The sequence below is a fragment of the Haliotis cracherodii genome, unplaced genomic scaffold, assembly GCF_022045235.1.
Source record: "Haliotis cracherodii isolate W230 unplaced genomic scaffold, xgHalCrac1.p SCAF_9, whole genome shotgun sequence".
Lineage (NCBI taxonomy): Eukaryota > Metazoa > Mollusca > Gastropoda > Lepetellida > Haliotidae > Haliotis > Haliotis cracherodii.
In genome coordinates, this window is record NW_027266343.1 from 5,222,743 (window position 1) to 5,234,013 (window position 11,271).

The window sequence follows — 11,271 nt, forward strand, 5'->3', positions numbered from 1 at the left end:
TTTCATATTGACAGATTACGTATTGCATAAATAAATATACATTTCAAATTCACTTTACAGCAGAAATATTCAGTTCACAATCCAACATATTCAGCCACAGCGTCAGCATGTTCAATTGGTGTCAATCTGCCAGTCAACAAGTTGACCTTCTCTATCAGGATGTTGTCGTCAATTTGGAGATATTTCCTTCTCTTTGGTGGCAGTCTTCAATCATTCATATATAATTTTAATCATCCCTATGCATTTAATCATGTACATGAGAAAACTGTTCACCTATTATCATCAATAAACAGTTAGACACTAATTGAGAAGAGGGTTCACTTTAATGACACAGACTATACCAAGCGATTAAGTGATCTGTGTCTCTTAATCCTCTATAATCCACTGTAACAACATTTGGGGTGAGGGCACAGTGAGCTTAAACCAAAGCAGACTTTAATTCTTTAATTGCTCTAATTTTTCTTAAAGCTGCAATCGATTCTATTCGAAGAAATGTCCTCATGAATAAACTCTGGGTGGTCAGTGTCAGGACAAACTTTTGACCAATCGATAATGTGTATGAAAATTTGAAATCCGGAGTGTCTTTGGAGCGAGGTTGCACGCCATTTTGGGATTGTCAGTTTAGAGTCATCGCTGTCAGTTTTCACCATTTTTGTTTAAATTGTTTTTGTAATATTGTCGTTATTTTTCTAAATCTCAATTTCTGAGAAGCAAATACTGTACATCTTGAAATTAATTCGTCTCCAAATTAATACGACTGCTGACCCCTATCCAAAAATGCGACTCAGTATCAATGCGACTCCCCCCACCCCATCCCCTGTCGAATGATACATATCCTTACCTTAATCTAACCTTACCTTAATCCAATCAAACGGCAAATATCAACGCTTATTAGCGCTGAGCAGAGCATGTCCGTAAACACAATAAACAGTGGGGTATACAAAGTACGTGATCTAGACTACCAGTTGTCGATCTTTTATTTTTTGTGGAAGCCTCGCTGGCTGAGTTGGTTAGATCGCTGACTTTGTGTGCTGGCGATTAGGTGCTTCAGGCAGTTGGGTTCGAATCCCGCACGGGACTCAACCTCAAAAAGTACGAGTATCTGTACTTTACTAAGAAAGATATAGATATCTTTTTTGGTATAGATATCTTTTGATAGATACCTTTGATAATTGACTGTTAATGTTTATTTGCATATTTGTTTAGATTACAACTTGACCCATCTTCGTGTTTGAGTCGGATATTGGGATTCAATACCTTACGTGTAGATGATAAATTTAGTAAGATCATATTGCATCTAAGACATGTGGAGGACATCAGTTGCAAAGTATTACGGCTATTCCAGGAACTGAATATCTGTCAAAGAATAAACAAAATATAATTATAGGGAAAGACACAAAACATCGTAAACTGTCATTCATTGTATAGCGTATTCGCCCTACAAACACACACGCCTGGGATTTTATCGAAAATATAAATTGCGTCTGAAACCTCTTGAAAAAATAATCAAGTTTCAGTCTACCGGAAGAAAAAGAAATTTTCTGCTACCAAAATTAACTTAAAAAATCAGGCACATAGTTTCAAATAAAAAACATAATCGGGCTTGTAGCTAAAAAAAATATATTATCTCGATAACAGCCCCCCCCCACACACACACACACACATACCACACCACTACACACACTTAAATATCAAACGATCGCTCCCAAAGAAATCACTGCTACACTGCTAAAAGTAAAGCCGATTGTACAATTCCGTCTACTAGTATATCATAATCATGTGTTGGGGCCCTTGAAATAACTGTTCACTCTCTGAACTGACCCATTTCGTATTCACAGATAAGGTACATGTAACCTTATGCACCTGTTGTAAGCGTGCGTTTAGTTCCAGTAAGGGATTCGTTCAATTCTCTCACGATGCAATATCCCCTTCGGTTGTATGCCCTGGCCATAACATTCGTGTCAGTGGCGGCTCAATCATGCCAAGTGACTATAGACGGGTAGGTCGCTACAGTGTATAATCATAATTTAATTAACTTACATTTCGATTGGCATTGTAATAGTCCAATATATTATGCTAAATAAGGAATTAAATAATGAGTGAGATACCATATTATACAGTTCGTATATCACACAAATTAACACTTAACAATTTATGTTATGAATAACCCAAATGAATGAATCAGTATGACATTTTGTCTTACATTCGATTCTTAAACAATAAAGGAGGATGGTAAAAGCATTCGCTCGTCACGCCGAAGACCCGGGTTCGATTCCCCTCATGGGTACAATGTGTGAAACCTATTTCTGGTGTGCCCCGCCGTCATGAAAGCTGGAATATTGCTAAAAGCGGCGTAAAGCCTCACTCACTCACTCACTCACTCACTCACCAATAAACTATTACTTTAATTCAATTGCATCATCGATCTGTTGACAGGCGGCAACCCCAGGATGGCAATATTTACATGGCTATAGTTGACCCCTCGTGTGGAGCTGGGGTGATCAACTGGCTCTACCCTACAGGAGAGTTGTTGGTGACCTTCGACCAGATACAACAGAAGTTTACACTGTGTTTACGTGGTGGAGCTGGACCCTTGTCTCAGGCCGTGTACCACTTCACAGATAAAGGCCCCGAACAAATTACTAACCCGACGCAAGGTACTTTAGAAATATATTAATTCTGATAAATGACAACGATAACTTTCAAGGGACTGACCATTGAGGTTGGTATATATAATATCAATTCAGATAAATTACAACGATAACTTTCAAGGGACTGACCAATGAGGTTTGTTTGTTGTTTAACGCCGCACTCAGCAATATTTCAGCTATATGACGGCGGTCTGTAAATAATCGAATCTGGATCAGACAAACCAGTGATTGATATCATGAGCATCGATCCACGCAATTAGGATACGATGACATGCATCAACCAAGTCAACGATCATGACCACCCGATCCCGTCGCCTCTTACGACAAGCATGGGTTGTTGAAGAGCATTTCTAACCCGGATCTTCACGGGACACTAATCAGGTGGAATAATATTATAACTCAAATATGCAGTGATATTTTAATGTTAAAATGAAGTTTGAACATGATAAAGGAATTATATTTATGTTTGTTTATGTCCCAATAATGTACATGCACATGATTTCGTGAGTTCCAAACAGCAATTTTAGCTTCGTTGCTTACTCTTCTGCGGGTGTTATATTGACTGTAATATTGTTCCCCTCGGTTGCAGATGCACTGTCGTGTGTTGACGCAGAGAATGGGAAAGCCATCATCAAGTTTGAGGAGCCACTTTTTACAACGTTCCAAACCGTTTATGAATTCAGTATCATTTTGTAATTTCCCCGTTGTGAAACACTCTAAAAGCGATAGTCTCAATACTAATATATATATTTCTGACATCCCGTGTGTTTTCATCCAAACATTAGGGAAACACGTACTTGGATACTGTTCACGTAGTGAATGGGATAGTTCGGTTAAAATCATATTCGAAAATAATTCGTTTATGTCACAGTTTGTCAGCTTGACATGGGAGGAAAGCCGAACGCGATGCAGGTCATTGACATCTAAAACATTTGTGAAACCAAGGAGTACGGGTATGGACAATGGAATAAGCATATTAACCATACCACGACACACGCACGCACGCTAACACACACACATTCACACGCACGCACGCACGCAAACACACACACACACACACACACCTCGATAAACAAGGGAGAAGAGAGATAAAATGTACAAGTGAATGAATGTTTTGACTTTCAGATGAACCATGTTGGGGTGTAAGAAAACATTATCGCAAATTAAACACACACACACACACACACTCCAAACACACACACACACTCCAAACACACACACACACAAATGCACCTCCACACACAAACGCACACTCCAAGCACACACACGCACTCCAAAAACACACACAAGCACACTCCACACACACACACACACACACACACACACACACACACACACACACACACACACACACACTCCAAACACACACACACACACACTCCAAACACACACACACACACTCCAAACACACACACACACACTCCAAACACACACACACATACATCTTGATAAACAACATTATCGCAACTGTAAAGGCGTAACGCAGTCAGCAATTCCAACTACATCGAGGCGGATGCTTGTTAATCATTCAACCGTCTGACTGCATGTGTAAGTTGGAATGCATGAGCAACGGGCTACGTCATCGGAGAACGACAACCATCAAGCAGTGAGTGAAAGAGTTAAAATGTCACAATATTTCAGCCATATCGTGACGAGAACAATTTAAACATTGATGATAAATACATTTAGACTATGTAAACACTTGTCCACAATGGACAGTAAAACATTTAGAATATCACAGATGTGTATTTGAAACTAGTATGTGACCATTTAATATCACTGGTCATAATAATACATTAGAAATACGGGCTACAGATTACAACAACCAGTAAGGCCATCATACCATGAACCAAGTGGATGTACTGTAATCTCATACCGACACGGTCCCTACAGAACCAGATCATCAATGCTGCCCATGTGATACTTTTACGTCGGCGTATTACCCGTGAAGATCTAGGTTAGAGTAGGTCTTCAGCAACCCATGCTTGCCGTAAAAATCGACCTTGCTTGTCGTAAGAGGCGACTAACGGGATTGTGTGGTCAGTCTCGCTGACTTGGTTGATGCATGTCATCGTTATCCCAATCGCGTGGGAGAAAAAGATTCGCGCAGTTTTGCCCCTACCTCCGAAAAGAAAGCGAAAACACAATCCCCTTTATATCCCCTTTGAGACAAAACATGAATTTTTCAAATAAAAACAAACGATTACAGAAATTTAAAAAAACATTATCATGAATGGAATTCGCGAAAAATACTTGTCTACATTTATGAAATACATTTCTCTACATTATAACGTTTGGTATTAATAGGCTTGTCTGTTCAATTTGGATAATATTGCTTTTGAGTTATAATTCAAAATGGCAATGCCTTTTGCATGTATTTGCAAAGTTTTGACATAGACTTTAAATCCTATTTTGCCCTTTAAATTTGAATATGATTTATTTGTTTGTTGGTTTGTTTGTTTTTAACGACGCACTAATATTTCAGCTATATGATGGCGGTCTGTAAATAATCGCGTCTGGACTAGAAAATCCAGTAATTGACATCATGAGTATCATTCTGCGTAAATAGGATACGATGACATGCATCGACCAAGTCAGCGAGTCGTTCCCGTTAGTCGCCTCTTACGACAAGCAGAGTCGCTTTTTACGGCAAGCATGGGTTGCTGAAGACCTAACATTAAGAAACGACTATGTTTCGGGGAAACCGACATCAATGTCAAGATCTTGTATGCGTGTATCAGATAAACAGGAAGTGATAAGTATAAGTATTATGCAATTCAACTCACGAAGTCATTATTGTTGCTATATTACATCCGGGGTCATTTAATATAGACTCCTCGAAGGGACGAATTGTCTGATATACATTTGATGGTGTGGGTTTTTTTAACAAAGGACGACAATGCAACGTTTATTAAAAAAGTAATTGCGTTAAAATGTATGACAATGTGATAATGCGACCTATTCATTGTCTCGTTGTCGCCTTTTTCAAGACCGCCTCCGTGGTCTAGTGGTAGAGCGTCCGCCCGGAGAGCGGTCAGGGGTTCGATCCCCGGCCACGTCATACCAAAAGACGTTAAAAGATGATACTTGTTGTTACCCTGTCTGGCGCTCGGCATTAAGGGGCTAAAACAAGGACTGGTCGCCTCGGAGTCAGTATACTGTGTCTGAGTGGGGTATTCATGTGAAACTGCGGCATGGTATCTCAGTGAGCTAGCACTATAAATCGGCATCAGTATGGACTAGTACCAGCAGCCACACAAACAAACACACGCACATGTGTAAGTTCAATAATCTTGGACGCGACGTTAAACCCCATTTCACCTCACCTCACCTTTTTCAAATTTTTGTGTGCATGAGTCGTTAGTGAATTAAGCAGCACGTGCAAAAAGTGGTTAGAGCTTTCGCTCGTCACGCCGAAGACCCGGGTTCGATTCCCGACATGGGTACAATGTGTGAAGCTTTACTCAAAATGAAAGCAAATATTTCGTCATTTCTTCAAACATATTTCATATAACTAACATGTCTCATTACACTCACTCACTCACTCACTCACCCGATTACTCACTCACCCACTTAAATTACACATTCACTCACTCACTCACCCGAGTAGTCACTTTCAGGACCTAAATTTTGTTCAGATATTATGATGATCGCTGTCTCGTGTTGGGGAAATGATTCATCCAGTAAACTTCCTGAAACGTATTGAAGTGACCTTTCATCGTCGGCTAGAAACAGGAGGTACACGGACATAACAAGCCTTAACCATAGCAGCAGCGGTATGTAAGTCAACATTTGTTAACATTTGGTTACATTTGGTTACATTTGGTTACAGCATTCAAGGCCTTAGTAAAGCTTGCAAAACGTTTAATGGTAGACAGGAGGAGAACACTTCAAATGTTGACACATCAGTAACCATATTTATGCAATTCCCTATTTTTGATTTGTACAATATGTTACCCTGCTTGTTTAGCTGGACACTTGACTAGCCTTTGCGTGTGTTTATGACGAGTGATATCTTCGCGAACACACGGTGCTATCACTAATTGAAAGGGATTTATAATCACAGCCTTATGATAAAGTCGTAATCGTAAAAGGACGTTTTTTGATTGAAAGGGATGTCACATTGTATGAAGATAATAATATCTACTTAAAATCTAAATTCTAAATTTACCTCGACCAAGTGTGCAGGGGGCTCAGTCCACCAAGGAGCCGCAACTCGATGTGCGGAGTTTCTTCCATTAGGCAAGCCAGTTTCGACCTGATAATCATTCTCCGTTTGTCAGCATCATATCCACGCTCGTGGGATTCACCAAATGGATGTATCACGTCAGATTGGTTGGTTTTGGTTGGTTTGTTGTTTAACGCCGCACTCAGCAATATTCCAGCTATATGACGGCGGTCTGTAAATAATCGAGTCTGGACCAGACAATCCATTGATTAATATCATGAGCATCGATCCACGCAATTGGGATCGCTGACATGTATCAACCAAGTCAGCGAGCCTGACCACCCGATCCCGTTAGTCGCCTTTTACGACAAGCATAGTCGCCTTTTACGGCAAGTATGGGTTGCTGAAGACCTATTCTACCCCGGATCTTCACGGGTCTATCACTTCAGACATGCTTCCAACATTAAACCGCTAGTGCATGGCTATCTTATTATCAATATGAGGCTTCAATATGAGGGAAACTAAAATAATTTTGATGTGTAGAACTACAATTGGGTATATTTTGTTTCATTGTATGTATATGTGTTCTTGTGTTTTAACTGAGCGATCGAGCTGAAAGCCTATGTATATGGACGTTACCTCTTTAAGGCACGATTATCTGCCCTTAACATGTCTATTGTTAACAAAACTATAGATGGCTAAAGATTTCACAATATATAGCATTGAGGGCATTGGTTTGGTTTGTTTATTAATTAACGCCGCACTCAGCAATATTCCAGCTATATGACGGCGGTCTGTAAATAATCGAGTATGGACCAGACAATCCGGTGATTGATATCCTGAGCATCGATCCACGCAATTGGGATACGATGGCATGCATCAACCAAGTCAACGAGCCTGACCATCCGATCCTGTTAGTCGCCTCTTACGACAAGCATAGTCGCCTTTCACGACAAGCATGGGTTGCTGAAGACCTACTCTATCCCGGAGCACACAATTTGCACAAACACTAAGTATTCATTGCCTGACGCAGCACAGCAGTATTTCCGCCATGAGACGGCAGCCTGTTTACAAATTAAAGCAGACAATCAAGTGATTGGTGGACCAGAAAAAAGTGCACAGATAAGGCACTTTTTTTTTAAACTAAAAAGTATATGTTAATTTTGAATTACGGCTGCTGTAAACAAGTTATGAGATTCTGCTTCAAAGAAAGTGGTGAAACACTGGAACATGCATACATGCAACTCTCACAAGTGATCACGCCCCTCGATCACCATTGTAGTCATGAAGTCCCCATCTATATGGTCTGTGAAGTAGTCATAAGCCAACGTGTCTTGACAGCAAGAAACAAACTGTTTGTATTTCTATTCGATCTTCTGATAAGGGTCTCTTCAACTCGATGAGGGTGTGAGGGAGGGTCAGTTGTTTTCGGCGCCGCAATTCGCAATGGCATCCATCAACATTAAAAAAGCCAGATTCACCCTAAGTATGTCTCTGTGTAAGTACCAAACCCGGGCTGGTGGGTTTCACAAATGTGGTTCACGTCTAAACCCAAATCACTTTCTGCTTTCCTCCCACTTCCTATCATGCCGTAATTAACGAAACACTCACTCACTCACTCACCCACTTAAATTATACACTCACTCACTCACTCACAAACTCAAGCTATTCACCACCTAACACACACTATTTTGTTGTACCAATGGGCACTCTTTCAGGACCTAAATAGGTCCCCAACAATATCACGGCAAGGGACAAAAGAATCGGATTCACACATTGTACCAATGGGGGAATCGAACCCTGGTCTTTCGCGTGACGAGCAAACGCTTTAACCACTAAGCTACCCTTACCGCCCAAAATGAGTGAATGATTGAGTTGGGTTCAACGCCGCTTTGAAGAGTCCCCCTACTCTATATAATGCCGCTCTATCTTTAAACGTCCATCGATGTTATTTTTTTCATGCTACTTTCATCTATTATTTGTGTTGCAGAGGGGATACTCGAATCATGATCACCATCTGTCTCCTGCTCGTTGCCTTTTCACCTAACCCCGTGAGTGGATGTCCCTCGTTCTGTTATTGTGATCCTTCTATTATGGTGTGTTTAGGTGGGAAAGGTATTCCGAGAGCTCCCCCAAACACCACAACGGTCGAATTGCGTCGCATGGATATTGGTTATATCACTAGAAACATGATGGCCAACCTACAGAACAAGATCCTCACATCCCTCAAACTGTTAGACAATGCCATCAGCGGAATATCACCTGCTGCTTTTGAGGATCTACACTTCCTCAAAGCACTGGAGTGGCAACAACCTCTTCTCCCTTTGCAAGACATACTGTTAGCCTTAAACAATATGAAGAGTCATCTAGAGGGTCTTATAATCAAAGGCAATGGTGGACCAATCAAAACGATAGATGCAGTGGTCTTTCAGCATTTGACATCCCTTCGAAATCTCGCTTTGACTGTGGAGGAATTAGAAGTGTTCAATGGAACTGCCCTGTCACAGACCTACAACCTTTCTCAGTTGAAGTTATCTGAAAATAGGATAAACTCATTTATTCTTGAAAGTCCTGTGCAAAATCTGATACATCTAAATCTAGACGGAAATAATCTTGTCGCAATTCCTCCCTTATGTGGAGACAGGGGTGTACCGTTAATGCCTTTGTTGCGAATGTTAAACTTACAGGACAATGCCATACGACGTCTTGATGTGTCCTCTATAATATGCCTGAAGAAGCTCAACAAGCTGATACTTTCACAGAATAGAATTGAACATTTGCCGGACAACGCTTTCTCAAATCTACCAAATCTTCAGAGTTTAAATATTGCTAATCTGTGGGCTTTGAAATCAGTGGGATCTTTGGCGTTCAATTCAACAAGCTTGTACAAGTTATATTATGCTAACAACCCACCATTTACAGGTGCTCGTGCTATTCTAGAAAATGCTTTCAAATTCACACCAAATCTCGGAATTCTTCAATTCAGTTTTACTAAACTAAACATTGCTGGCAAGAGCTTGAAATTGTTTCTGTTGAGCTTAAAAAATCTTGAGTTTCTAACGATGCAGTATGCAGGACTTAATGACCTACCATCGGATGTGTTCTCGACGTTGAAGAAATTACGTGTGTTGAATCTACTGGGGAATAAACTTACAAACCTCACCAGTGACGTTTTTGCGAACGTAACAAGCATTCGCAAACTCACCTTGGCAAGCTGTAACATCAAAATCATTAAGGAGGATACCTTCCCTCTTGAGTTCCGGCTCAGTTTCAAGCAAATCGATCTCTCCGGCAACCCTTTCATGTGTTCATGTGACCTGCTGTGGTTCAGGACCTGGATGAAAGAGGTCATTGCCAATGAAAGCATCGTGTTTTCTAATTATCCAAGTAATTATGAGTGCACATCATCCAGCGGTAAACGTCTTAGGCTTGCTGATTTTAACCCGACTGAAAAGTCGTGTACTATTGTAAAACTCTACACTGTTATTCTAACCATAGTGTTGTCTGTGTGTTTGATGTTCACTGTCACAGCTCTGGTGGTTTATCGATACCGCTGGTACCTCCGTTACTGGATTTCTCTTCTACGACGTCGGCGACAACGTCAACAACAACGTCAATCAGAGGACATGAAATATGACGCCTTCGTCTCCTACAGCAATGAGGATGGTGACTGGGTTCACGGTCAGCTCCTGAACTTCTTAGAGGAGGAAGTCGGTCTTCGATGTTGTGAACACACAAGAGATTTCGTCCCTGGAAAATTCATCATCGACAATGTGATTGGCGCTATGGACACAAGCAGAAAGACTATCCTGGTCATCTCCAACGAATACATGCAGAGCGATTGGTGCAAATTTGAGCTCCAGTTGGCTCTGTACTCATTCCTAAAATGTGAAATTGACATTGTGGTGATTCGACTTGACCAGATCCAAATTTGCCATGTAACATCAGCACTGCGTGCCCTGATGATGTCCACTACTTTTATTCAGTGGCACGATGAGGCCGAGGCCAAAGAACTCTTTAAGGAGAGAGTAAGAAATATTCTATGTGAAGGTGACATTATTGGCCGAGCCGGTGAAGGAAGCCATGCAGATGATGACTTACTGATACCCTAAAATCAGTGGACTAAATGGTTATTTTCTAGCATCACGATGAACTGTTCCTGACGGGAGCAGGAGATCAACGTATGTGGAGTGTTATATCTCTTCACTTTCTCATTGGTGCTGAGATCACACTTTTAAACTGCACATTCTGTTGATAATTAAATCATAGATTATCTGTTGGTGCACAGTTGAGAGCATATATGTTAGAGTTAACAAGTGTGTGTGATTATGAAACATCTTTGATGTCCCTTGAGGATGTACCACTTAACATTGATGGTTTATTTATTATTTATGTGATGCTTTAGAACGGATAGTTATTGGCGATTTTGTTTGTTTTGTAGAGGTTTGTATA

At 40.6% G+C, this 11,271-nt stretch overlaps 2 protein-coding genes across 2 annotated transcripts; both read left to right on the plus strand.

Annotated features, from left to right (window-relative positions):
• The first annotated feature begins 1,855 nt into the window (after positions 1–1,855).
• On the plus strand, positions 1,856–3,409 carry LOC139453225 (uncharacterized). Its single transcript, XM_071234854.1, has 3 exons — positions 1,856–1,999; positions 2,437–2,657; positions 3,241–3,409. Exons 1-3 carry the CDS (start codon positions 1,917–1,919, stop codon positions 3,345–3,347), a joined length of 411 nt encoding a protein of 136 aa, XP_071090955.1. The 5' UTR covers positions 1,856–1,916; the 3' UTR covers positions 3,348–3,409.
• Positions 3,410–6,392: 2,983 nt separating this feature from the next.
• LOC139452542 (toll-like receptor 13) lies at positions 6,393–11,271 on the plus strand. The gene is made up of 2 exons (XM_071234056.1): positions 6,393–6,427; positions 8,810–11,271. Exon 2 carries the CDS (start codon positions 8,826–8,828, stop codon positions 10,929–10,931), a length of 2,106 nt encoding a protein of 701 aa, XP_071090157.1. The 5' UTR covers positions 6,393–6,427; positions 8,810–8,825; the 3' UTR covers positions 10,932–11,271.